The sequence below is a fragment of the Leptosomus discolor genome, chromosome Z (assembly GCF_034619465.1).
Source record: "Leptosomus discolor isolate bLepDis1 chromosome Z, bLepDis1.hap2, whole genome shotgun sequence".
NCBI classification, from domain to species: Eukaryota; Metazoa; Chordata; class Aves; order Leptosomiformes; family Leptosomidae; genus Leptosomus; species Leptosomus discolor.
Genome location: NC_141419.1, coordinates 84,359,155 through 84,387,139, shown reverse-complemented (window position 1 = coordinate 84,387,139; position 27,985 = coordinate 84,359,155). Strand labels below are relative to the sequence as shown.

The 27,985-nt window shown below is 53.1% G+C and overlaps 1 protein-coding gene across 1 annotated transcript; it reads right to left on the bottom strand.

Moving 5' to 3' along the window:
• Positions 1–214: 214 nt before the first annotated feature.
• NOL6 (nucleolar protein 6) lies at positions 215–27,654 on the bottom strand. The gene is made up of 26 exons (XM_086480185.1): positions 27,559–27,654; positions 27,253–27,471; positions 26,129–26,245; positions 25,684–25,863; positions 24,868–25,036; positions 23,979–24,113; positions 23,671–23,834; positions 23,103–23,223; positions 22,708–22,766; positions 22,453–22,554; positions 21,797–21,912; positions 21,221–21,398; positions 20,708–20,830; positions 20,399–20,547; positions 19,567–19,642; positions 17,569–17,709; positions 17,158–17,275; positions 16,795–16,949; positions 16,394–16,557; positions 15,792–15,944; positions 14,518–14,615; positions 13,143–13,267; positions 12,893–12,982; positions 10,505–10,702; positions 1,804–1,905; positions 215–600 (listed from the first exon to the last, which is right to left on the bottom strand). Exons 1-26 carry the CDS (start codon positions 27,652–27,654, stop codon positions 451–453), a joined length of 3,498 nt encoding a protein of 1,165 aa, XP_086336311.1. The 3' UTR covers positions 215–450.
• Between the last annotated feature and the right edge of the window lie 331 nt (positions 27,655–27,985).

Sequence of the window (27,985 nt, the reverse complement as noted above, 5' to 3'; positions counted from 1 at the left end):
ACTGGGGCTGCGCACATGGGGACAATCTGGCCATTTTTGAATGACTCCGTGTTTCTTTGCTTTTGCTAACCACTAGAGTTAACAGCAGTTGCCACAAACTCTCTAATGAACTAGGAAACTGTCTTCCCAATGCCCACCTCAGCCAGAATGCTCAGGCCTTGACATTTTCATGTAAACACAGCTTTGTTTCCTAAAATGAACAAGAATACTTCCAAAAACTTCATCCCATTTTTATATTTTCTTCAAAATAAAAAGGCATCTGTATTGTTGAAAGGAGCAACAGGTCCCATCGCTTTTCTGAACAAGGCATATAAAGATAAATAGAGTAAAACACACAGTTCTGGGATTTAAAAAGCTGAAAGCCTTTCCTAGGACTGATTTATAAGAAGGATCAGTCCCAGAGTGAAAAAACTTCTTCAGGATGGGTCCCTTTGAAACCTCTCAGTGGCCTCAGATAGTCCATTTCTCTGTACGTGCTTCCACACCTTTGACCAGGCCTTCTCCCAAAACCTTGAAGTCCTCCAGAATTGCCTCCACATTGGGAACGCAGACCAGCTCGTTGTTCAGAGTTGTCACCATCCTTCCTTTCATGCTGGAGACCTGCAGGACACACAAACATTGGGCAAACAGGAGCACCGGCTCAGAGCTGCTTTGCAGCTCCTGTAAGCCCCAAATAAGGTAAGTCAATTGCTCTCCTGCCTTGTCACGTCCAACCCTGCCACACCACTACGTCCAATGTTCTAAGCCTCAATTCTCAACACTATCAGTGCAAGAGCAACCCTTCCAGCCCCTTTTAGGGTTTACACTGAAGCCACAGCCCAAAGACCACAAGGGAGGTAGAGAAGTAACAGCCAGGGCCACTGTGGAGACGGGAAGAGTGTGCAGGTGCACGGCGGAGCCTGCGTGAGCAGAGCAGATGGGGTATGCAAGAGAGACCACACTGTAACACTGAGTAAGAGCTGCCTGGGCTCTGTTCTGCTCTTGATGGGTGTCAAAACCTTGAGTGGGAAGAGATCCTTGGCTCCACCAGAGGAAAATAAATACCCTCATGTTTAATCAAGCCACACTCAGCTCAGATGCGAGCATCTCCTCCTCTCTTTTCACCACTAGATTTCACAACTGCAGCTAGGCTGAATGGCCAATGCCCTCTGGCCATGAAGAGAGGGGAGATAAATCACCCAGAGACTGACAGAAGAGCCTAGGGTGCCAACTCTGAGGCATGAGTCACCAGTTTCTTTGCATCTTCCCTTCATAGAAAGCAGCATGAATCACTCCAGCGTGCCTCACACCTAGCTTAACTACCCTCTAGAGTCTGCCAACCCACACAGTGTAGTTGGAAAATATATCCATACATCGATAGGACTCCAGCACTATTAACCTAGGCTTGCCACCCCAGCTTCTTGCAGGTCGGGTATTTCTGGGTAAGAGGCCCAAAGCCATGAGAATGGGACAGCCCACTACACACACCAAACATCTTTGGCAAATGAGGCATCACCCACATCCCAGAAGGAGAACAAAGAGCACCTGGGAGAGAGAGCTCTGTTCTGACCCATGATTATGGTGCTGGGGTTTGTCCAGGGACACATGTTCCCTTCTCAGCTCTGCTGATGACTGGGGGCACTGTGGCGACAGCCCTGTCTTGGTTTCAGCCTTTCTAAGAGTGGACAGAAGTATAAGCTTCATTTCTCAAAGGGCTTTGGGGCTGGTGAGAGCTAGAAAAAGTAATGACAATGCAGAAAATAAGCCCTCCAAGCTTTCAGGCATAAAGGTAACATAGAGCTTAAAGCAGAGTCAAAAACTCACCTTAAAAGGCTGAGGCTGAAAGCTCAAAGGTTTCCACAAAACTGCAATCACCTCCCCACCATGCTTGTCGTAGAAGAACAAGGCGAGATCGCTGAAGGCATCCTGGGTAGAAAACAAACAGAGGTTGTGCCAGATATCCTAGAGCCAGAGCCCATCCGTGATTCAGTCTCCTTACACAGAGACACACAGTAGCTCCACACCAGCCAGGAACAAAACTGCAACTCTTCCAGTGGATTCCCAACAAGGAAAGCAACTGGCAGCCTATGGACAAGTCCTGCTGCCTGTTGTCCCCTAGCCGTGATGGATACAGTGCACTGCCTCCAAGTTTTGCATGCAGTCCTTCACCGTTGACTCCTCTCGCTATCCCAGAGAGCAGAAACATGATCCATCACCTCTCACGGGCCTGCAAGAGCACCCAGAAATCAGCACCCAGCTTTAGGACACTGGACCCCTTAGGCGACAACCCAAGTGTTCCTCACCATGGTCCCCCATCAGCTGGATCTGGCACCACAAAGCTGTCCTATCCCAGTGTCCAGAAGCTATGTCCAAGACTTCACAGTGCATCAGATGGCAAGAGGCGGGCCCTGCCCAGCAGACAATCCTGCCACAATACGTTCCACTACATGGTAGCAAAGACAAACCCCAGCTGAGGACCCTTCACTAGAGGCCAGCATCTCAAGCTCTGCAATCTGTGCAACCAAGGTATCAAAGCTTCTTCTTTCCCAGGATAAACCCCACACGTGCTGTCAGCCCACAGCATTCCAAAAGGAAACCTAAGAGCAGAAATTTTAAGTAACACAAAGTCCTGAGAGGTGCAAAGAGATGGAATGCTCAGCGGAGGCACTGCAGGAATCTGCCCTCCTTGCCCCTGTGTTTCCAGCAGCTGTGTCAATGAGCAGCTCCTTTGGTGCTGCTGGGCAGCAGAGCTCAAAAAGAGACCTTGCATAAAGAGATGGCTGGAGTCCACAGCCTGGTTTACCCCAAGCCCACGCAAGCCGGATTCCCAGCGCTGCAAGGAGGCAGGGGATGAGCATTGCAGCAGAAGTAAACAGCACTGCATGCAAGTAACTTTTCGAACCCAAAAGTCTGGTCCTACAACTCAGCACCCAACACGCTGGTAGCTGGAGACATGCATCCTGAGCGCAGCTGGCCGGGACAGCCAAGAAGCTGCTCCCTGATGCTTGTTCCATCTTGGTGGAAATTAACATCAGGCAACAGCACAATGTTTACTGGGCCAAGCAAAGAGCCCCAGTACAGGACAAGTTTCTCCACATGGCCTCACCAGCTTTGGAGCACCCTACTACAAGAAATACAGACCCTCTGTTCCCTCTTCATCCTTTCCTCCATCCCCTTAGTTTCCCTAGCTGCAACTCTGCCACACTCTTACAAAAAAGAGGTCTCTGCTGGCATCGTTGTATCATGAGGTTTTCATGTGGATGTGCATGAAAAAATACCAACATCAAAGGCAAGCTTGGAAGGGGTCTTGTATGGACTTACCAGGATTGCAGTAGGATGAGAAAAAGGTGGACTGGTTTGGTATTACCAGTGATCCCAAAGGGTGGGGTGGCATTTTAAGAGTGAAGACCTGATAAGCAGGGAGGGGTAGTGTTGTCTGCAACCTTATGAGCCAGATTTATGGGTTCAAACTTGAAGTATCACAAACAGAGGGCAACATGATTAGGCCATCAAGCTGGGAAGATTGAGACCTGCCAGCTCATCCCACTTCATGGGATCTTCACAGGGGCAAGGCTGGCCAAGGCATTATCTCACCAAACTGGCTAGGAAAACCACTGTCTAAAAATACATTGAGAAAGAGGGAACGCACCCTGGCATTTCTCTGCTGAGAGCAGCGGGTTACACTCAGAGCCCAGTCAACAGAGAAGACTCCTCCTTTTGCCAAAAGGCAAACAGCAGGAAGGAGGGAAAGCTCAACAAAGGGCAAGGAAGCTCATGGCACACTGACCGCCAACATACAGCTTTCCAAACCAAAGGGGAGCAGAGCGTGTGAGAACCTGGAAAAGCCCCGCTACTCTACAGGGCAAGGTCTCGAGTGACACGCAATGCTCCCTATACGAGAAAGGTATTTTTTACAGGCACATTTTGCTGGACAGGAGCCAGGAGCATTTGCAGGAAAGGAGCTCTCCCAGGCTCAGCTTATTTCCCAATAAAACCACTGTTCAGCCTGATGCCCAGCACGGAGCAGAGGGCAGATGCTAAAAGGATGGCATCCAGTTCAAAACCCCAGAAAAGGGCAAGCTTCTGCACTTGCACTGCCCCCAGCATCGTCCACATGACAGCGCTTCGGGCCGGCTCCACCGAGCTGTGGAGATGCACATTCAGCCCTTGAGAAAACACAACGTTGAAAAGGTCTGGTTAGTCACCACACTTCTGTTTGTACAGGGGCTTGAGGAGTAAAAGCAAACAGAGTTCACCTCCCTTTCTACATCCATCCCATGCTCCATGCCTAGTGCCACTGGGCTTGCCTGAGCCTGCAAAGACCTTCCTCAAGTGAAAGTTCAAGAGAAAAGGCAAGGAGTGTATTTGAACCCCTATTCCCTTCTCAAGCTGCTGTATCTTTGGTTGCAATTCAACTTTAAAGGCCCAGGGAAAGCTCTCCATGCTCAGGAGGATCCCTGCCATCAGCAAAACCTACAGCCGGTTCACATCTCGCAGAGACACAGGGGACCCGCAAGCTCAGACCTGTGATCCGGAGGGGCCCCATTGTCCAGCAAAGTGGTATATGGCGCCTGGAAGATTAGCTCAAGGTCTGTAAGGAGCCATCTGAGTTGCTCAAAAGAAAGGATGGAGAAAAGTGGTGGGTAAAACAATACCCTGATCTAAAATGGGATTAATGGATTAAGCAGCTCAGTGAGGTAAGCACTCACTGCTAGTTAAGCAACTACACTGTTGTTATTTAGGGGTGGGGTTTTTTGGCCTAACCATTTATCCACCCATTCTTTCCACTGCTGCTACTTATACCCAGAGATTGGGCTCATTGCATCACAGCTGCTGGAAAGAGGAGGTCTCTGCACCCAAAATGTGCCTAGCAGCTCTTCCTGGTGCGACAGCAGTTCAAGCGGCAAATGCATCAATCAACAGTTGCTCTGTGCTTAGTACATTTTAAGTGTTCTAAGCAAGGGATCTACCAGTAAAAACCCCATTAAAGCTATTTCCTTCCAACAAACGACATTCGTGGTTAACACTTCAAGGTCCTTGTCATTCTACTGCGAGCTACCCTGATGCTCACAGGTTACGTGACACAGACAGAGCTTTCCCCCATGCCCACACAGAGCAAGGAACACTGTTGAGAAAACCAGGCTGGGTTACTTCTGTGTCAGTCAGGTTTTGAAAGAGAAAAGAAACCTGGGTGTTAAGCTTGGAATTCAACTGGTAAAAGTTACTTCAAACTATCCAAACTTTTCCACCTTTGAGTGTCTCCTCACAGCCACATGTGCATTCTTGTCCCGGCGGTTTGGGGCAGCAGCAGCAAAGAAGTATGGCAAGGAAAAAAGCTACTCATTCTCCTGGCTGCATTAGCAAACATGCCTTACCCACCAAGCCACCTGAGACGAAAGCCTTCAGCCAACTCCTACAGGACAAATCCTACAGGACGTCTGCGAAGGCACTACCAACACAGAAGAAATGCGGCCACAAGCACCCTGTCAGCTCACTCGAGGAGCACAAGGGGCTGATGCCTTGCTAAGCACATGTGCACCTGTATCTGTACACACACACACACGTGTGCCCATAGCTCTACACAAACACACACATATGCATCCACCCCCAATCTCGGCCACTACGCTAAAGGTCATGGAGCTGCTCGGCAGCTGTAAGATTGGGTATTTTCCTGCCACCTCTGCCCCTCCAAAGGTGTAGGCCAAGACAGGAAGGTTTTCTCCATTCTACAAGAGCCCACAGAGGTTTTTCAGTTCCTCTCTGCCTTTCTGGAGTCTCCATAGGAGGAGTCAGCCCTGTCAGTCAAAACAGGAAGGGAGCAGTCTGACCTGAAAAGATTTCACCAGTTCCAGCTACATCCCATAACCACAGCTTATATATTGTAAGAGACCAAGAATTTTTAATGCCATTAATACCTTCCTAACATGCAGCAGCAAGATACACATTCCTGCACCGTGGGAGGAAGAAAGGAAAGGGCTGTTAAGTCTTCCAGATAGGTCTTGTCTGAAGGTGCAAGAAATGCAAAACATCGCTTTAGTGGGAAGGATGTTTACAGTGAAGCAGGAAACATTTTCCTGCTCATCTGCACAGGAAAAATCTCCCATGTACAAAATGGGCAGGTCTTCTGCCACAAGCTCTCCCACAGGCATGTGCAGCCACAGAAACCTAAATCTCAGTGAAAGACAGCCCTTCACACCCAGTGACGCAGCAAGACCAAAGTCCCCATACGAAATATTAGGTTTTTTAACAGCCATTATAGACATGCAGACGGACATGGCACAGGCAGCTTCATCCTGTTTTCCTCACCATGAGAGAAGAGCTCTGGACCTCAGGGAGGTGACAGGGGCCTTTGAGCTTTGTGAGCTCCTGCATGCATACACAAGATGGGCATGGCAACCATACCCACAAGTCCCGCGTCCTCTGGATTGTCCCTTGAGTCCAGAGAACAGCCAAGCCACCCTGGAGCAAAAGCTGTGCTGACTGAGCCTTCCCATGCCACATCCCCAGCAAATGGCTGTGGGTTCTGCAGCTTGACAGCCACCAGGACACAGACCAGCAGTCTCAATGGAGATCCAACAGGAGCCTCATTTGAGACACTTAAACTTAATTTAGCCTTGCTGGAAAATCCCCACCAGGGATTGCTCACCAAGGCGCTCGGGACTGTAAGCAGCAGGGAGGCTGGTGATGGGCTGAAGCTCCAGGGAATGCCTCTCTACAGGACGTCTGGCACCTGCTTTCCCTCAAAAGCGTCTGTCTGCAAACCCTTCTCATCTGAACAGACTCCCAGAACAGGCCTTTTTTATCAGATCTGTCCTGGAACTCAAGAATTTGCTGTCTGAATCTCATGACCATCCTTTCATCTCTAATCAGAGCCTCCCAGGCACCACAGCAACTCAATCAGACCAGGTCCTGCAGCACACCTCCTTGTAGCAGGAAAAATTAAAGCAGTCAGGACTCAACACCTCCCCTCCTTTCATTTTCTCCTCTGGTTATGCTCCTTGGGGAAGGCATCCAGCAACCCTTCAGCTCCAGAGCACTCATGCCTTGCTAACCCCTTTGATTTGAGAAAAACAGGGATGGTCCCTGGAAGGTCTCAGGAGCAGAGGCTGGACAGGAGAAAAGTGGGTCTCCTGGTTACTGGGCAAGATGCTACTCCCTGCCCCCTTCAATCAATTTGCCTAAGCATTTAAATCCCTTTTTCACATGGGAAGCTCAGAAAAGGACAGACATTTCTTTTCTGCCCACAGAAGGGAACAATCCCACAGCATCGCTGTGTGGCAGATGTCTTCATTGCTATAAACCCACCACAGCCGCACTGTCAGCCTCGGCTACAACCCTGTTGCTCAATTCTGTGGTTCATGCTACTAAGGAACAGCAAATTACTCCGAGTCAAAGCCAGCCAGTTCTGCATCCAAATGCCTTCTCATCCAAAATCTCTCGTAAGTATTCACTGCTGTCACCACACTCCTTTCTGGCACCAACTTCTTGCTGCATTTGGATCACCTTCAGGGCTCCCAGCCTGCAGGACGAGGAGGAGCTGACCACCACTTAGAGCAATGAAAGCCAGGGGAGGAGAAATAGAAGGGTGCTGGAGAAGCTACCAACCAAAGCCAGCTCAAAGCACAAAGCCGATGCAAAGGTCTTGCCTTTAAGAACAACACCAGCACACTGAGACACAAAGCCAGATGGTTTCTGATAGAGTAGTTTCCACTGACAGCTCTGCATCACCTGCTTGCTGTCGACCCTGCAGTGCAGTGTCACCTTTTGAGACCTTCCAACACAGGTGGACGCGAATGAGTTATCTGAAAGCACGTGCAGCATCACCTCTGTGATTTTTCCAGGGGAAGAAACACCTGTTTGCCCAGAAAGAGATATTCATCACTGCCTTGAGGTCTGCCTGCTACCGATCTAGAAGCTACGAGAGACAAGCGAACTGGTAATGCAAGATAATTCCAGTGCAACAGCCGCAAGGGAACACAGCCATACCTATCTCAGAACCTTCAAGAGGATGAAAAGCCCCCCAGACAGGGCTGCTGGGCAGATTTCAGGCTCTCTACCCCATCACTCACTCTTCAGAGAAACCTGTGACCAGGTCCTGCTCTGCTCCCTCCTGAGCACCCTCAGGTCAAAGAACAAGAGGCACAAAGCGAATGCAACACTGATTCCAATGATGCAACTCATATCCACATTTCTTCACTGGGATGTTAGTATACTGGACTTAGGACCAGCTGTAATTTGTAACCCAACCAAACCCCATTCCAAGTCTATTATTACCTGTATTAGAGAAAAAAGGGAGTAAAAATTTAGACAGCTTGGTTGTCATTGACTGGACCAATTAAGTCATAATTGCTTAAAGGATAATGAAAAAACTTTCCAGGGAAGTCCATTCTGCACCTTTCACCTCTGGAGCTGACACCGAGTTGACTAGAAGCACAAAAGTGTCCTACAATCTGCAACACACCCCAACGAGTTTCCTGACTGACTGCGTCAATATACAGCCAGATCTGTTGCAAGCAATTAACAGGCTCCCCAAGGAGCCTGCTCCCCCGGTTGACTTGTCCAGCAGTCCCCAGTTCCTCTTTGAGCAAGAAATCAGCCTCCTGCCAGGTCTCCATGAGGGTTGTTTAGCCCTGATGCCTCCAGAGACACGGAGGCTCTGATCCCATGCATACTGGTACCTCCAGCACCTTGGCAGCTGCTAAAAGGCTCTAACCCCTCCTTCCAGCACAGGGTGGAGAAGGATTTCAGGCTTAAGAAACTCCATTTCCTATTCACATTTATGCCTCCTGCTTGAGGTCTCACAGCAGCAGGTCAAATCCCCATAATTTAGGGAACAAAAGAGAGGGGCTGGTCTTTATATTCTTCCTCAGACACCAAGAAAGAGTGAAACAGAGAACAGTCCCCAAACGCTGTGCTTCCTGCTCCCTTTTAGAAGTCTTGTGCGTGGTGCTTCTCTCCCTCCTTTGTGCACATCCTGGACCCCAAGAAAACCCCCAGTGCTCTCTACAGTATGTCTGCAGGATCTCCAGCTTCTCAACCACCATCCTTCTCAGAGGCAGAAGAGCACTAGGGCTCCTCTCCCCAACATCCTTCCAGCTGAAGGAGCAGAGCTACTTGCAGGGAAATTGTGGGACAATTTTGAGGTCTTCCTCAATTCAAAGAAGCATTGTGTCCATCCCTGTCTCTCATTTCCTTATCCCCCAACACTGTCCCACCCTGCTGTGGGTGACAGGAGGACTGAGCTGGCACCTTGCTAGACCTGTCAGCTCTACTAAAGCCACAGCAGATTCCCATGGGTAGAGGCCATCATGCAGCACAGCTGGCAGGCAGCTTGGGAGGTACAGGGCTGTGCCCAGGGTGAGAAAACCTTCAAAGAAAACCTTGCAAATTTTGTTTGCCCATCTCCTAAGCTATCTGGATTAAGGTGAAAGGAAAGCTTGAACTGAAAGGGTCCAGCATCTTCCAGCCTGAACTGGAGTTTAAATTCAGGCACCACTTTCACAATGGTAGCCAAACATTGGGACAGGGCAGAGGGAAATCTCCATCCCTGGAGACAGTCAACATTCAACAGGACTGGGCTTTGCACACCCTGCTCTAATGTCAAAGCTCGCCCTGCCCTGAGGGTGGAACAGGGCTGGGGACCTTCACAGCACCCTTCCAGCCTACAATTCCTACAGCAGTTCTGACACTGCTCACAGCACTTCTGTGGGTAATGGATAATGGCACTTGAAAGTCAAGCCAGGTTTTGAAAAAAGGGCATCACAGCCCCATCTCTCTGCACACAAAACATTTAACTCAGCTACTGCACATGAAGCTGGCAAGGGCCAAAGAGGCAGAGGGTGCACATCTGCAAAGCGCTGGCTGTCCAGATCCAGTGTGGATCACTGCTGCCACCCACCATCTTGCATACCTCCCCAGCTTGCTGAGCCTTTGGCATGGCCACATAGTGGAAGAGAACAGGGCTGATGATACTGATGTTCTCTATATACCCACATTACCAACTTCCTCTGCCATCATGCATGTAACCAAACACAGAGAAACCATCCTGTGACCAATATTCTGCCTCTGTGGCTCTTGCAACCATTGGCCTAACAGCAGGAGCCCTACTGCTACCCCGCCATGGATTCCTGCCCATCCACCGCAGAAAATACGGGTAGCTACTGTCCATCATGCAACCCAGTTGCTGCAAGAAGCTATGAAAAGTCAATTAACTGACTACAGACAAATGGCTTAAAGATGCTTTTGCACTGAAATATAATATTCTTCAGCAAAAGCTCCAGTGTTGTCTCTGACATCATTCTCACATCAGCAGCACTCCCATCTCCATGGAGGAGGGTGGGCATCCACCAGGTGTTCTGCTGAAGAAGCAATTTCAGATGCACAGAAAGAGTGACCATCCCATGTAAAATACATACAGATTCTATGTCACCAACTAGGTCCTGGAGTGGCAGACAACCTGAATGGCAGAAGCGAGCTGTCTGTTAGGTGGGTAGCCCCCTGTGCCTCCAGAACAGGCCATGCTTACCCTCAGTTCCTGGAGGTAGCACTGTACAGGGTCATAATCCACCACAGGAAAGAGGATCTTCACAGCACTGCTGTTCTTCACCACGCCCCGGGAAAACGACTTTAGTGGCCGGTCCACACCCTCCAGATGCCGAGGAATCTGGTTTGCGTTCAGGTGGATTAGGACATCATAGAAGTCCAAAGGAGGGCGGAAGACCATCTGCAGGGAGAAAAGACCAGTGCTATTCAATATAGGACACAGGCAAGCAGGAGAGACAAGAGGTTTCCCCAAGTCCTTGCTTGCATTTTATTCTATTCCCTTCTCCTTAGAAAGCTGTATATCAAAGCCACAATTTTTGTGAGAGAAATGTCAGAAGTTTGCCAAAACATCCACAGGAAAAACATGGCTGTGGTGGAGCCATGGGGAGCTCTAGCCCTTACCAGCCACCCTGTTCCCTCTGGGCTGAGACACATCCCCGTTTCAGCAGAAGCCCTGCTCAAGTCAGAAGGGTGTGACCCTCACACCCCTACACCCCATGCAAGTGTTGTAACAAGGACTCTTGTGGAGAGCAAGGTGGTTCCCCTATGGCCATCTCCTGGTGGACAGGCTAAATGTTCTCTGGACCACCAACGTGCACCAGGAAGGACTCACTTGATTGCCACAGCCCAGCCGCACAGCAAGCTCAACACTTAAGAGAAGGGAGGCGCTCCCTACCCACATCAGATGACTAGCCAGAAGGACTACGCTCTCTGCCCTATTGGTTTCACAAGTCAGCAGAAAAATCTAACCACTGTCCCCAGGACCCAGGGATGGTGCCTGGAGAACTTTCCACAGTGGTAAGGTGGTCTTCTCCAGCCCTGACCACAGACCCCAGGAAGGCCACTTGAGTGCACAACAGTGGGGTGGGCAGTCGAGAGAGGGACAGACTGTGAGCTGAGACAGTAACCATGCTGCGTGTGGCAGGGTCCCAGAACGAAGAGGGAAGTCAAGAAGCTAACAGGAGTCAAACAACATCCAGAGGACAGGAGATGCTGTGTAATAATGGGATGGTCCCGTCTGTCCAACGGGAGTTGCCCCAGAGGGCAGGAGCATCTTCCATGAAGGAGACAAAAGGTGAGAGCAAGCCTCATTAATGGAGAGAAGCAATCTCAAACACATAAATATTTGGGCAGCATCTGGGACTGTGGATGCAGCTGTATTAAAGTGGAAAAAACTTAAAACTGTGCCTGTTTTCAGGGAATGATGCGGAGACATGAACAGAGGCGTGGAACACCGCCCAACTTGGTCCTGGCAGAAAACCCATTCCTTGGAGCTGGTTTACAGCCAGGCTGGGGAGAACATGCATGAACAACATCAGTGAACAGCACTGGAGTCCCAGCACTGGTTCACACAGCTCCCCTTTCCCACCCAGCTGACCAAGCCCATGGCTTATTGTACACCCCTGGAAGCAAAGAAACATAGCTCACAAACCCATGTCTGCATCTGCATGAGAGAGGGCATGTCCCCAAATAACTCAAATGCAAAGACAGAAAAAAAACCTTGGAGCACCCTCTTAGACACATGGGAAGAGGAGGCAACTCCAAGTTGCACTGGAAAGGCCTTTCCCTCCTCCCCACCCCAAGCTTTGCTTACAAATAGATTAGCAGCCCTGGAAACTGCAGCACGCTGGGCACATCTTACACATGCAGTGTCTCACCCCTTCACAGCCCTGTAACGCACACTGCTACCACCTCAAGTACCTCTCACCCCTGTGATACTTCCAGTGCAAAATGCAGCAGAACCAAAAGCAAAGTCAGTAAATCCTTTTCATGTTGCCTCGGCAGAAAAATAATCCACTATATGTGGGTTTTGTTTTTTCCTAATGTGAATCTGACATATCTAACCACAGTCTGGCTTTTTGAGTCCTCTCAGCTTCAACTGCATAGGTCACTACTTGGTACACCAACAAGCTGCCCTCCAAAACACACGTCTCTCCATTCAAAGGGCAAATAAATGTGTCTACATCTCCCAGGTCCATTTCAGTAATGGATGTTTTAACTTAAAAAATAAAATCACTGAGAAAACAAAGAGGGCTAAACTAGTCTCCCAGAGGAGCCATTTGCTCCAGCCACAGACACACAACCGATTCAGCACAGGAACAGCATGGGTTTGCTCATGTTCCAAGAAAACCAGAGGATACAAAATAAGTATGTCCTAGTCAATGACATTTCACCCCAAATGGCTAGGCAAAGCTGGGTCCCCCAGAAGCTGGGTAGCACAGTGGGGAACCAGCCTCCATGCTCCCATCCCTCCTGCAACCACACACAGCCACAGCCTGAATCCTACTAACACAGCCCAGTGATCATCACCGATGACAAGTATGTTTTGCCAAACCCTGAAAACCCTTGTGCTGGTGCCCCAGGGGGTCACCTTCACATCCCGGCTGTTGAGCGGGTCCATGAGCTGCTCCTCCAAGGCGCGGAGAGACTCTGAGGCCAGCAAGACAAGGCGCTGCAGGATCTGGGGAGGGAAGAAAGCCAGAAGGTGAAACTCAGCAGTCCTGGATGTAGCAGGGACCCTGCTTACCCATGGGGATGCCACAGCTCGCTCCAGCACTGGGAGCAGGGAACTGCCCCAAGCCAGCAGCCACCATGGAGCAAGGACAGATGACCCAGCTCACCTGTGCTGAGGGTTGCTCTTGGGTCCACATGGAGCTCCACTGGTCTTTGGGGGTGGCAATGAACATGATGGGGAGGCGAGAGCGAGCAGCCAGAAACTTGTTCTTGATCTCTGTGCAGTCAGCATCTGCAGAGGACAGGCAGATGGGTGTGATGCTCTGCCCCATCCACAGCTCTCTGGTCTCTTCACCCATGTATCACAGCCCAGAAGAGGGCAGCACAACAGGCTTTACCCTCTCCCCCCCTCCAATCCCTCAGTACACGTGCAACCAGAGCTCCATTGCCTCAGGCTTATTCTGCTGTCACACTTCGCACAGTATCCACCTGCAGGAAGTTTTGGAGACAGGATGCAGGGCTAGATGGGACTTTGCTCTAAACTCACGCAGGCTGGCCCAGACACGGCAGGCACTGGGACCGATGTGGGTTGGGAACTCGTGTTGTAAGCTAACGACAGAGTTTGTACCCAAAGTGTTTTCTAACTTCCCCCCCAACCTCAAGTGGGGAAAAAAATAGCTCTTTGGCCAAAACCAATTCCCATTTAGTTCATTAAAAAAAGCTGGAGGGTAGAAAAACATCAGATTCCAAAACCCAGTTCTCTCCCAAGCAGCTTTACCTTTTTTTATAAATCAGATTTAAAAGTTAGGTGTAGCTATCTCCCCTACCCCACAACCACACAAAGCCAAGACAATCCCGTGGTCTCTTCTGGCTCCTGGGGAAATACATGTATCCGAAAGACAATCAATCAACAGACAAGAGCACGGGACTGCAGGTCCATTCGAATGAACCAATGCACCCCTTTGGAAACCAGAGACCTTTACTGGGAAATTCTCAAGGCTCAGGAGGTAACCAAACCTAGAGGACTGCAGCCCTTTTACCTTGCAGGTTTTGAAATGGAAGACTAGCAGGTCATCGCCATGATCTGAGTGGCTCAGTGGGGCTCTCAAAGCAGATATGTGGCAGGAGGCTTTGAAGCTTCCCATTCAAGAGCCCAACTGCACAACCAAAGATTTGGCCTCCAAGAGCCAAGGCCAAGCCTCAAGCAAAAATGCCAGCTGCAAAGGAGCAGAGGGCTTCAAAGACACCACCACATCCAACACCACCCAGGCTTGTCTCAGATTTCAGGGAGACCAGAAGCAGCAGAGCATCATCACTGAGATTCATCTCTTCTAAGGCAGGCATGGGGAAAAAAAACTCACGCCACAACCAAACCCATCCTGAAGCCAACTTAAGCACAGCAGAAATAAGGGTGTGGAAAATCTCCTTGCCCCTGGCAGAAGCTGAAACTCCTCCACATATCCAAGACCCCTGAAGCCAGGTGCTGACCAAGGAGGCATCAAGACCCTCATGCCACGACTCTCCTGCATGCTGCCTGCTCACCTGTAAGGCCAGCATTCAGGTTGACGATCAGAGGGTTGTTTTTCCAGTCAAAGGTTGCCAGTAAGTCAAGGAAGCGCAGGAACCCCACCTGGGGAGAGCTGCAGGCAAGACAAAACAGAGACGTTTGCTCCCCTGACAGCAAGAAGGGCTGGACTCAGGGCTGACTTGGTGATGCCCAGCCCACGTGCAGCCCAAGAAGGGATGTCTGCGGTGGGAAAGGGAAACCCAGCAGAAGCACAAGGCACTTCCCCTTCTCTGAATCCCTGGGGAAAGTCTTTCTGCCTTGTTGCTCCCTCCTCAGGTAAAAAGAGACCAGCAGAAAGTGAGACCCTGCCCCTGGCCACCTCATCTTCTGATGTTCCCCCCACCCAGAGTCCTGGGGTTGGAGCAAGAGGGAGGCAAAGAGAGGGCTGCTCCCATGTCTGGTGCAGCTCTGAACACCTGCCAAGTTCCCACTGTGCCTTTTCCCCCGCAACACAACACGCGTGTGAAGCCAGACAGCTGGGAAGATGGGGCTCCTGCTAGCAGAGTATTTTAGGAGACATGAAAGCATCCTAGGCATCAGGCTATTACTCCTGCTACTTTGGAGAAGGAAACCAGAGCCCTACTGCAGAGCAGAGTAACCTTTTGGCTCCACATGGAGCAAAAACATTTCCTCTAACTTAACTTCACTCCCTCTGGGCTGCATCCCATGCACCTGACAGGGGTCAGCAAGCAACTGGCCCCATGGAGCTATTTACCAACATGCTACTCCATTCGTCTTTCAGCAGCCAACCTCCCGCCCCTCCCTATGGAGTCCTCTCCAGGAGGAAGAGAGGCTGCAGCTGCCAGCACCACCATAACATCCCTCCCGGGGAACCCAGGATCCCCAGTGTGCTGGTAGCCACAATGCAGCCCTCACCCCTGCTTCTCCTGGCCACCACGCCCAGGACTAGGGGCCTCACCAATCCTCAAGAAGGCACAGGACACCCCGTGGTTGTGCCACCAGCACCCAGAGGAAACTTGCTCCCATCCTCACCTGCTTCCCCCCGCTTTCTCTGCAGCACACACAGTAGTGGAAGCCACAGCCCTGAAGCATCAAGTATCTCCATCTCCTTTGGTCAGCCACTCCCAACAAGCCTTGGGACAGCGTTTGGCAGCACAGGGGCCTCACGCTGCCTGCTGTGCACCCTCCCAGTACCCCCTGCCCTAGCAGCATCCCATCACTGCTCCATCCCAGGTAAGGAACAAAGCATTAAATCCCCATTGGGCCAATCCAGACTCCTCATCCTCACCTGGGCGGCATAAAGGGGGCTGGATGAAGGAAGAGAAATGCCACAAGGAGGTCCACACACTCCTCAGAGATGTTGTCGCTCAGGAGCTGGGCAGTGACCCAGCGCTTGGCCAGCCGGCAAGTGCTGCCGAAGACGGGGTGCTGCTGCTGGAGCCTGCAAGGAGGGAGACAAGCCACTGCTCAACCCACAAATCCCAGGGCCTACAGCAGACTTTTGGCATTTGGCAAGAGAGAAGACGGGCAAAAATCTGCCAGGAACATGTGTGCAGCATCACAAGCACAGGGCACTCTCTGCAGGTGTTGAAATTTTGGGGGAACAAAGGGGAAATGCTGTCACATGCTCCTCTCTAACCATGCTGCTCTTTGGTATTTGTCTCCCCACACCAGTGAACTCAGATGTGACAACAGGGACAACTGGTGCTGCGCCCACCCACATTCATCCCTCCATCCTGCAGAGCCTCTCACAAAGTGGGATGAAGGGCCACTTCCCACAGTGAGCTCTTCGCCCCACCATCAGCCTCCAATATCAAAGGGCACCTCCCCACTAGCTTCCAGCCACGTCTCATGTCCTGTTCCCCCTAAAGCACCCCCCACCTCACCCACCCATGCAGGGAGCTGGTTAGATAGGGCAGATGCAATGTCTCCAGCTCCAGCTGCCGAGACTCCTCTGTGTCCTGGTACTTCAGCATCCCTTCCGGGGTGACTACTTCCTTCAAGATCAGGGGCTCCCGGTGGTAGGCTACTTGGAGACGGAAAACATAGCCATCCTGAGATGGGAGCAGAAAGTGAAGTCAGGGTTGCTGGTAATATAAGCAGACTGGTGTGCTACGCTGCACCTCAGGGACACAATAGCAGCATCCTGGCATCAGCGCAGTCTCACCATGCTCTTTCCCAGGCCCACCATCCAAATACTGGTTTTGTCCAGTGGGACCACAGCCACAGCCCCCCACCTGCCTCCTTGGCAACAAGTCAGGTCTGGAGAAGATCCCCGTCACCCCCCCTACCTTGTACACATCCGTGTGGGTGACTGCAGGTCTGCAAACCAGCTGGTGTTGCTGCTGGAGGAGCTCAGCCAGCTGGAGGTGGAAAGCTGCCTTGATGCGCTTGATGGCCTCTTTGTCCTGCGGCCACTGGCCACTGCCTTCCATGTGGCAGACAACTGGGGGCAAAGGGATAGCAGGGGGCCAGTAAGCCCCACGCAGAAGTAAGTCATTGGATCGGGGTGGCTGGGACTAGAGGTTATGGTAGGAGCCGGGGCTCAGCTCCCGTCTGCAGCGCACCAACGCAGGAGTAACGGAGCCAGCGTCGCTGCCCGCCTCTGCTTCCCCCCACCAAATCAGCTCCCACTCACATCTATCCCCACTTACTCTTCAAAGGGGCTATGTAGGCCGGACAGGGCTTCTCCTCCAAGGGAAGCAGCAAGTGCTTAGTCCTGATTCGGTTATGGAATGAGTAAATTGGCTTCATGGGAATGGGAGGAAAGACCTGGGAGAGAACAGGCACCCAGTGACTGAGAAGAGTGAGCAGAAACCCCAGGGCACCACACACCCTCAAACCTCCTACCCCAGCAAAGCCCTCTGGGCACAGAGGGCTTAGCCAACTTGTGCATAGCCAGCTCGAGGGACAGGACAGCAACAAGAAGGCACCGCATCACCCCAAGAGCTCTCAGGAGCCACAAAAGCAGAGCGTGGCTAATTCTCTCTGTCCCCCCTCACCCCAGGGCATCCTCTCAGCTCCTTGGAGACCCTCATGCACCGGCCGTGCCCAGGGACACTCACATCTGTGTACCGGAGCGCTGGATGGACACCCTGCACAGCCGTCACCGTCAGCGGCAGCCCCTTCAGGTTCCAAAGCTTGCGGCTCAGGTCGTCGTAGGAGCAGACAACGCTGACCATGGCCTCCTCACCTGTCCCCAACACCTGCAGACACACAAGAAGCCTCCCCGTTCACCTCTCCTGCTCCTGAATGGGCACCCATCTCACCTCCCTCTCAAGGTGGCATCATAGCCAAGCTCGAAAGAGCCAGCGCTGCCACCTCAGGGAGCAGCTTCTGTCAAGAGTGCTCAGCAAAGCAGGGAGGTAAGCAAGAGAGGGAAGACAAGGGCAAGACTGTCTGTAGCTCACCAGCAGCCACAGGCATTCTAGAGGCTGCGTTTCAAGTGGTAAGTGAAATTATTTCCTGTGCAAGACACTAAGCCAGCACCAAGAGCTGTACTGCCAATTCTCCCTAGGAAGGGAGAAGCCAAGAGTGATCTGGGAATAAAGAGAGCACATGGTGCTCTCTGGCAAGGCGAGAGCTCTGCTATTGCCTACCCGCCAGTTACTGCAATGCTAACAGAGGCAGCACTATGTCCTTGGCCAAAACACAGCTATGAAGCACGGCAAAAGCAAAGACAGAAAATATCCAAAGCATCACAGGAGCCCTGGGGAAAGCAAAAGAGAAGCACCGAAAGGAGAATTGCTGCTGCCCTTGCTGCTTCCAATTCCCAAAGCACAGCAGAGGAGCCTGAACAAGGAGAAGGAGACATCACTGACAGCAAACCGCTCAGCTCAGATGCGGCTGAATTGAGCCGCACGCACCCGGCCAGCCTGAGCTTTACGGCAGCGCAGCAGCACCCTCTGCGGGGTGTGCCACGAACGACAAACCTCCACCCTGCCTGTCTCTAAAGCTGGCTGCACTGTCCGTCTTCCATCATCCCCCAAGTCCCTCAGTCACTGCAGACTCCATGGGCTGCCTGCACACAAACAGCTGGAGAAGCAGAGACAGACACCCCTACCCACCACACCACATGAGTTTCTTCTTAGTTCCTTGAGGACTGGCAACAATTGGACTCCCAAATGCCCCTCAGCTTCCAGGAAAGTGCATCCCCTCTCAGCGTGGGGTTTATCAGCCCTGCTCACGCCAGGCCAACTTGTAGAGACATGGCACACACAGATTTTGCTGCCTTGCCACACAACAGGCTGTACAAACTAGCATCTCATCCCAAATCTGACATGCAGCTCTGCCCAGACCACAGTTGGTCCTGGCACAGAAGATTCTTTCAATCAGATTTGCTCCCCTTTGCTCTTAAAAAGGAGAAAGGACACAATTTCCTCCTCCATCCAACAACCAGGTAAAAAGCTGGTTTTACCAAAGACCAGCAAGTGGCACCAAAGCGCTCACGGCTCGTCTCCAGGCTTTAATTTCACAAGCTGGAGAGCAGAAGTAGGGAGAGGGACATTTCCCAGCCTCCAAGATGCCTCTTTTCTACCTCAAAGTGACATTTCTTTGTTTCAGCTGCACATTCAGCTGGAGCACTAAGTAGCGCTTGGTGGGCATGATCTAGCACTTTGCATCGTGACAGGAAAGATCCTTTCCTAGCTGGACCTATGGGATAAAGGCACAGAATTGTCTGGCCCATGTCCTGAAGGATGCATGTTTGAAAGGTGCAGCTGGAGGAGCACAGTGGGATGGAGATATATCCTCAGATGATGTGGACATAAGCAGAAGGAGGAGACCAGCGGGATGTTTGCCAGAGAAAACGGGGTGTGGGGGCTGCCAGAGCAAAAGGACTTCAGTGGCTACGCCTTGGTGGGCATTAAAGGCTTGCCAGATCCAAGGAAAGCACCACGCTGCCCATCAAAGTGCCCACAGGCAGGAATTTTCCTTACAACTTTCTCTTGGGAACACCACAGCTGCCTCACAGCCACAAAGCTAAAATGACCTCCCTGTAGCCCACCCCATACTGCTATCTATTCCTTCAGAAACCCACAGCCCCACCGGGGGAGCAATTATACCTCTTTCCCAGTCCTGATCACCGATTCCAGCAGGGCTCCCGTGTAGCAGATGGAGGATTCAGGAATGTCTGCATGGCTACATGGAAGAAGATATCAGAGCATTAGAGCTACAACAGGCCAACCCATCCATCCTGACACCACACGCTGCACCCACAGGCAAGGGTCAGTCCAAGAATGAGGAATCCCTCCATACAGGAAGGTCACAGTGAGAAGACCAATCTCTGTGCATTCCTCCCATGCCCAAGTTATCCACCCAAAGTGGCCCAGCAACTCGTGCAGCTTCAGAGCGTTCAAAGCCACAGCTGCCAGAGTGCAGCCTTTCCTCACAAGACCCCTCCTGGAGTCGGGATAAAGTGTCCCAGGCAACCCCTTCATTCTGCGCAAGATGATCTCAATTTTGGCAGAAGGTATAAACTACTACGGGGAGGCTTTCCAATGCTGTGCACCACTACAGGGTTTCAGAGACTTCCATGAAACATCCTGCAAGGTCCAGACAGCTTCTCTTCCAGCTCTGCCAATGAGTGTCTCAAAATCCCACCTGCATGTAAGAGCAGGACCACGCTGCCCCCGTGCCCCTAGCATTACCATCAGCAGAAGCTATAGCACCATGTGCTTGCCCTCCCCACCTTCTCTTGGGAAGCAGCTCCCAGTATTAGGGCCACAATTGAAAATTACTTCCAGATTTCACAAACCAAAACAACCCACAACATTCCCCAAAGCGTGAAGCTGACAACAGGGGGTTACCAGGGGTGTGGCACAAGCCAGGAGGACAGCAGTGACCCCCACACAGGTGCAGGTCCCCCAGCCTCTGCTGCTGCTTGGTGCAACTTACAGCTTCAGCAGGTGCCTGACGATCTGCTCAGGAATGAGGCGTTTCTGGCAGACAGTGTTGGCCTCCCACACCACTGCCTCACAGATGCTGCCATCCTGGAACCGTCGCAGCTCCGATTTTTCCCCCCAGAAGGTCCGAAAGTCCATGGCCTGCAGTGGAACATTGGCCATACCAGGCCAGGGACACAGGTCACCGCTGGGGCCAGCCAAACTGCTCCCATGACTAGCAGCCAGCCCTGCAGCCATCTGAAACCACAGCATGGCACCAGCTCTGCTCCACCCTACTCGGCACAAGCAGGGCTCCCCTCACCTCGGGGTGATCAGCCTGAGGTCCCTTCTCCAGCACGCTGGCAGCAAACTCAGGGACAAACAGGAGCCCAAATGTCAGGGGCCCGACATCCTTGTGCTTTGGGGGCTCAGCATCAATCGGCCACTGTAGAAAAATGGGGAACATGAAGCACAAGGAGAGATGAGGTTGTTGGAGCAGCAGCTGCTTTGGGGTACTGGGCTGCTAGGTGAACCTCCTGCTATATGCTCTTGGGTGCCCAGACAAGCATAGACAGGGAAAGCCTCATTTAATAGTTCTCCCTGATGAAAAACAGTTGTCTTCACCCTGGGCCAGTACTTCTGCCCAAACCAAGCCTCCCAGCTGCACCCCACACCCCAGTGCAGGTCCTCAGGTTCTGTATTCCCCACAAAGGGGACAGGTCTGTCTCCTCCCTCAGTGAGAAAAGATCCCTTCCCTGTGTCCAGCAGTGCCACAAAGGACACACGAGACCCCACGTGCTGCAAAGGATGCAGTGTCATTGCCAAGCTGCATTACCTCAGGGATCTGAGGCAACGAGTGAGCCACGAGCAGCACTCTCCCAGAGAGACCACGGGTCAGCAGTGAGACAACAAAAGGAAGGGCTGCAGCCACGTAGTTCCCACCCCGATCCATCAGCTCGTTCAGCAGCTGCATCTTCTTGCAGGCACCCTGCAGCTTGGAGACATGCTTCAAGCTACAGGAGAAGGAGAGAAGCTGGTCAGCCACCTATACTACAAATCCTTTGAGAAATATGCTAGAGGATGGATAAAGTGGTGACCAGAGGGTCCTGGCCCAGGATGGGGGCTACAAGAAGAAACCCTGCACTTTAGCATCTCAGGACGTACCACAGGAGATGCTGGTCCTTGGGATAATCATCATTCCCAAAGATCAAAGCATTGCCCTCCTAGGAGGCTCTCTAGACAGTGAAAGTGGAAATGGCCAAACGCAAAGAGGAAATACTGTAAATCTCAAAACTAGCAGCATCTCCTCCCACCAGGCAGGTCCAAATCTACCCCAATCCAAAACCAGAAGCAGCCCACTCCTCTCTAAACAGGCTCCTCAGCACTACCCCACCAGCACAGTGAGACTCACTGGAAGACATGGTCAAAGGCTCTGAGCATGGGCTTTGCAGTCATGAGCAACACCTGAAAACCATCCACCATCCGATCATCCAAAATTTCCATGGAGCGCTTGGCTTCAAACTGGACCTGAGCAAGAAGACAAGACAGAGCAAGAGCATGAATGGGAGGGGAGAAGGAAAGCAAGTCTCTCCAGCAGTGGTCACCAATGCTCCCCCATCAACCACAGCCACCCCAGCTCCACGGTCACCAGGAGATGCTGATCCCAGACACCTGCTGCCCTTAGCCTGAAGCCAAGTCACCAACAGCTACCGCTGCTGGCCAAACAGTCCCTCCCTCCTTGATAGCCCTGTCATCAAGGTGGGTTTTTTCTGCTCCAAAACAGTTACATCTGCTAAACAGGTGCTTGGCTTCACCCAAAGGTACTCACAAAGAAGAAAACAACTTTCCTCCATTATTCTAGCAAGACAGGCAAGACAGCAGTACATCCATGTCTCAAAATTCACTTCTAAGCTTCAGAGCTGGAGATGGATGTTAAAAGCTTGAAATGCAACACTGTACCCCCTGCCTACATCCAATAAGCTCCTCCAAGGTGTTTAACCACCCTCTGCCTGCTTCAGCTCACTCCTAAGACAGCATCTCAGGATGCCACCACAACCCGCTTGGTACCTGGTGGTATTTGCTGGCAGTCATATCAGCACAGAGGTTCACCAGCCCAGATGGATCCACAAAGACCACTTCAAACGCCTGGTGGAAGTCGTCCAGGACAGGCTGGAAGAGCAAACACGGTCCTTAGTGCCATGGCGCTGCACATACATCAGGGCACCACCACCTCTTTGCCAACCAACTTCCCTGTAACAGGCATGTCCCTGCCCAGGCAGCACAGACAGACACAGGCACAAATCCCCCTGGAGGGTCGCTTACCAGGGAGGCATCCACATCCTTCACTAGGCTGATCCCCGTCACGCTCAGGTCAGTGGTGGCTGTGGGCAGACGGGAAGGGACAAGTCACACGATCATCCACATCTCCCCCGCTGGTGACAGTGGGACAGCTATGTGCCAGTATCACCGTGGTCTCACAATGTTAACAGTGCTACAAGGCAATGCTGGCCTCCACCTTGTGATGGGACCTACCCCCTCCTCTGTAAGCTGCTCCATCCAGCCCTACTCTGCTGCCTCAACCCCTCCTGTCCATCCCACCCACAGAATCCCAGCACTGGAGACAGAAAATCCACAATTCCCCTTTCCCCGACTGTGTTCATGCATCATGCAGAGACTCTGTGGACACCAGCCTTTCCCTGTCCAGAGAGGAAACTCACCCAGGAACTGCAGGGTGCTCCGCAGCACCTGGTACCCACTCATCATCCTGACAATCTTGCGCTTCATCAGCAGGTAGGCAACCAGCATGGAGATCAAGAAGCCACTGAAGCACCCCAAGCCCTGTGAAAAACAGAAGGCTGAGCTATAAGAGCTCAACCAGGCACCATAAGCCCCAGAGCACACCCCACATGACTGCTTCTGGCTCCCAGGCCTGCCAGGAAGACACTGCGGAGATACGGATCCCCTTGCAGGAAGGCAACACCTCAAAGTTCTTTGGGAAACAGGATGAATTCCCCAGGAAAAAAAAAAACAACAACGAAAAATCCCACCACATCATTCCAGGGATCTCAAAGAAGCACAATTATCCAGTACACACAAACTCATTGCAACCCACAGAGTAGTATGGTGGTCCTTGAAACCCAAGACAGTTCAAATCAGAGTCACAATCCCACCACACCACCCACCAGGACCAAGTCACCACCTTTCTACCCCTAAGAAGGGAGAGCAGGCCAAAGGCAGGTTAGCCAGGCAAGCAGAGCCTGCCCTGTCCCCTGTCACAGGGAATACCTTGCCAAGCTGCCGCTGGTTCAGCCAAACTTTGAGAAGGGCCAGGCCATCCTTCATGCCTGGAAAGTCAGTGGCCGCGCTAGACAAGAAGTGTAGGTGGGACACCAGCACCGTGTCGCAGAGGATGGAGTTGTTGTAGTGTGGAGTCGGGGGCTCAGTGCCTCCTGTGTGGGAAGACAACATCACATTGGACCCAACCACAAACCTCCTGTTCACAGAAAAGGGCCGCAGCAAACCCACCTCTGGGCACTGGGGGCAGTCTCTGGCTGAACCGAGCAGCCTTGTGCTCCCCCAGCGCCAGACTCTACCTTCTTTGGGGGTGTCCTGCTCCATGAACCAGGCTGTCCGGACATTGTTCTTGCTGGGATAGAAGCGGCTGGGTTTGAAGAGACCCGGGGCAGGACAGGCATGGAGTCGGACAGTGACCATCTTCTCATCCTTGCCTGTAAGCACCAGGGGGTAGTGGTGCAGGAGGAAGAGATGTCAGAGACAAACTTGAGAAAACAGGGAGCATCCCCAGCTTGGCAAAAGGAAAAACCTCTTTCCCAGCAAAGCTCAGTAGCAGTGGAAATAACCTCAGAGCAGAGAGTGACCACATCCCAGAGCCAACAATAACCCCAGGGTCACATTGCTCATGTCCAAGTCCCATCTTCATCCCCACTGGCCAGCCTGGTACCCCAGCACTCTCCTGCCCGCCCTGGCCTTGCCACGCCACCACCCGGACCCAAACGTGCTATCACCTGGGGTCTGTGGAAACAAGCAGCACCCAGCAGCCCATGCATCCCACGTCACCTCAGGGAAGAGCCAGGCTGCACACAGTGGCCTGAGGAAGGCAAGAGGATGGTAGGGGGCAGGTATGGAGAGAGCCAGAAGGAAGGACTTTTGTAGGGTCTGCTTTACTCCCTGAAGTACCTACAGGGTGGGCCAGCCAGGAAGGCCAAGGCTGGGGAGCCCAGCCAAGCTGCAGAGGGGGACTGGGAGGTGAAGAGACCTTGAGGCCTAGGCTCTGTGTGGAGGGAGAGGGCAACTGGGACCACCGAAGCTCCACAATTTGTCACCAATTGTGACGACAGCCCCAGACTGACCCCTCTCCAAAGGGCCTGTTAAATGGTACAAGACCACCACCACCACCTCCCTTCACCTAATGCCAGTAGCCACTCACACCCCCCACCCACCAGAGCAAAGCTCAAGTGCTACCTTGAGGCCTCAGGAGCAGGATGGGCTTGAGATGGTTGCTGTTCATGTAGGCAAACCTCACGCTGCCAAAGAGCTTCTCCTTGGAGAAATGCTGGGCAATGTGAGCCAGGTACAGAGCTCTCTTACGGTGGTAGCGCTGATTCAGGTTATCTTTGTCCTGGAAGATCTCCTGGGAAGAGAGGCACTGGGTAATCCCACCTCACCTGCCTGCAGAGACCAGTTCAGCCCATGGCACTACACCACCCACTGCTCTCCCTGACCCCTCAGGCAGCCCTATCTCAGCCATGTGGCTACAGCCCCAAGGAGCTCCAACTCGATCAGGAGCACTGCATTGCTGCTGGCTCACCAGGCCCAAGGATCACTAGAGACAGAGTACAGCCATGCAGCCAAACAGGGTATCACTTTGTCTCAAACCCCATTAGACCAAATCTGGGCAGCAAGGGGAGGGAGCTCAACAGAGGCAACAGCCTGCAAACATCACCCTCCCTGTAACACAGTCTTGGGAGCTGGGATAGAAGTGCAATGGGGTACAAAGCCAGACAGCATCTATCTCCCTGAAAATGTGGAATATGTTCAGCCCAGGCAGAAAGAATGGAGATCCTCATGAGGAACTAAAATCAAAACAGCTGCAAGCTCTGATAGAGCAAGCGGTGAGACTGCACTCCCCAGCTCCTTGTGGGAGCCACCACACTGCACATCTAGACGCTGTAACCTCACTCAGGAATGGAGAGGACAGAGCAGCAGTCGTGGGGGACAGGTGGGGACGGGTCTCAGCCAGGCCCCGGGCCACTCAGGAGCAGGCATGGCCAGACTCACCCGCGGCATGGTCACCGCCACATCCACGTTGATCTCCGGCTTAATGCAGGTGCCCAGCAGGTAGCTGCCCACCACCTTCACCTCAGTCGGGGGCACGAAGCGGAACCTCCCCTTCACGCTGAATGGCACCTGCAGGAACGGGACCTTCACGCTCTTGGGGAGCCAGGCCTGGTCGGTGAGCTGGGAACAGACAGGAACACAAAATGCTCTAAGCATCCCCAACAGTAGATGCGCAGGGATCAGGACCCCTCCTCCCACACAGCTGCAGGCGCCTGCACACGGGGCTTAAAGAGGAACTGTGCCCCTCTTCCGTCCAAGATAAAGCAAAGCAGGATTTTTTCAGTCCCTGAAGGAAACAGTCCATGAGGACCTCTGCTTGCACAGCAACAGCAGAGCCTGCTCCATACAGGGGTCTTGCCGCCTCCTGCATCCCTCTGAAACATACTTCAGTTTCTGTGGTCTCCGGGATGGCGCTCAGGAGGCTGTTGATTTCATGAAGGAAGGCATCAATCTTCTTCTTCTTCGTCTCCTTCAACGTCACCTCCTTCAGGAGCTCTTCAATCTGTAAGGGGAAAAGGGACCGTCAAAGGTGGCTGCAACACTGGAATTGTTCCTGCCTATTACTTGTCCTCCAGCACCAGCCAGGAGCCTGGTGAAGAGGGCAGCAGGTGAGCTGGGGAACACATCCATGCCTCTCCACAAACCCTGCCCAGAGCTGGGAGTCAGGTCAGCCCATAGGCAGAAGGATAATGCAGCTCCTGCCATCTCCTGTGAAGTGCTGGATGGCAATCAACTCCATCTCACTGGCTTCTGTGTGAGGTCCAGCCATAGAAAAAAAAAATCAGTGCGATTCACATAGGCATAGCTCTCAGAATGGCTTTTTATATGGCACAGTATCAGCTGCAGGAAACAATTGCACAGGTTCACACCAGGAATTGGGCCTTAGAGATCGCGCCACCAACACCAGTAGGTAGTCAGGAGATCAAAGCCACTTTTTGGTAAAAATCACCACTGTTACAACCACCAGGAGCCATCTAGTCACCAGCCTGACCTCCCCCTAACACAGCTTGCTTTCCGAGGACATAAAAAAATCCTCCCGTCCCATCCAGAAGGTGGTCAAAGCCAGCTGCCGGGCACAGCTGGCGGTGTTCCTTCCTCATCCCGGTAAGCAATAAATCACCGCAGCGAGGGATGCAGGGGTCACGCTTCCGCCATACTGCTGTTATGCGCTGGAGGAGTTCAACTCTAGTGGTAAAACAGGCACAGGGCCTGGGGCGGGATGGTAACAGGAACTACGGTGGAAACACCAGTAACATGCTGGGTGCTTTGTAAAGCCTGTGCTTTCTGCCCCTGCCCCGCGACTAGCTCCTGCAGAGGAGCGGCTGCTGCCCGAATTTACCGGGTCAGGAGGGCTCAGGGGCCTGCCAGCGGCCCGGGGTCTCTTTTCCAGGCGGTTCCTGGGAAGCTCCGGCTCCGGGGTCCCGCTGCTCCACGGCCCCCCGCCTCACCCCGCGCCCAACTTAGCCCCCAGAGGGGCAGAGCGCGGCCAACGGCGGCCCCCCAGCTGACCTGCAGGCGGAGCAGGCTGGAGTGGAAGAGATCCTCCGTCTCCTTCAGCTGGCTCAGCTCCTCGCTGGTCGGCGGCTTGTAGAGCTCGGCCCGGCTCAGTTTCGCCGGCTGCAGTGCACCGGCCCCAGCCGCGGCCGCCCTCTTCCCGCCCCGCGCCGCGCCGCCGGCGGGGGGCTCCCGGCCCTGCGCCGCCGCCTCCTCCGCCGCCTCCGGAGAGCCCTGCGAGGAGAAGACAGCACGGCTCGACCCCGAGTCCCGCCGCACGGGCCCTCGGGGCGCCGATCCCCCCCGCCGCCGCCACCCTACCGCCATGGCCGCCGCCGCCGCCGCACGCGCGCGCCTGGGCACCGCCACCACGTGCAGCGCCACGCACCCGGCGGGCGGCTGAGCGCCGCTCCCCATTGGCCGCTCGTACCAGCGCGAGGCTTCTATTGGCTCCCCCGGGCTGAGCCCCGCCTTTCCGCACCGCCCACGGGATCCGAGCTCGCTTGCGCGAGCGGCGGAGGGAGCGTGTTTCCTCGCTTTGCGGCGTGTCGCGCGGGCAGCGGCGCGTTTTGCAGCGGTTGCGGGTGCTTGACGGCAGCGTGGCTGTCACCCTGCGTGGCCGTGGGGAGGCGGGAAGTCTTCGCGGGGTGGGGGTCGCTGCCCCACCCCACCCCCCCGGGCCCGTCGTGGCGTGCTGGCCCAGTCTCGCCCCGCTGAGGTGCCCCGTGCTGCCGCAGGCCCCACAGGA

Excerpts from the sequence above, each read along its gene's own strand:
- NOL6 (XM_086480185.1), bottom strand. The coding sequence starts at position 27,654 with ATGGGGAGCGGCGCTCAGCCGCCCGCCGGGTGCGTGGCGCTGCACGTG. Across the intron at positions 17,710-19,566 it reads TGATCAGGACTGGGAAAGAG|GTGTTGGGGACAGGTGAGGA; the intron begins GTATAATTGCTC and ends GTGTGTCTGCAG. Across the intron at positions 1,906-10,504 it reads GCTACCTCCAGGAACTGAGG|GATGCCTTCAGCGATCTCGC; the intron begins GTAAGCATGGCC and ends TTTTCTACCCAG.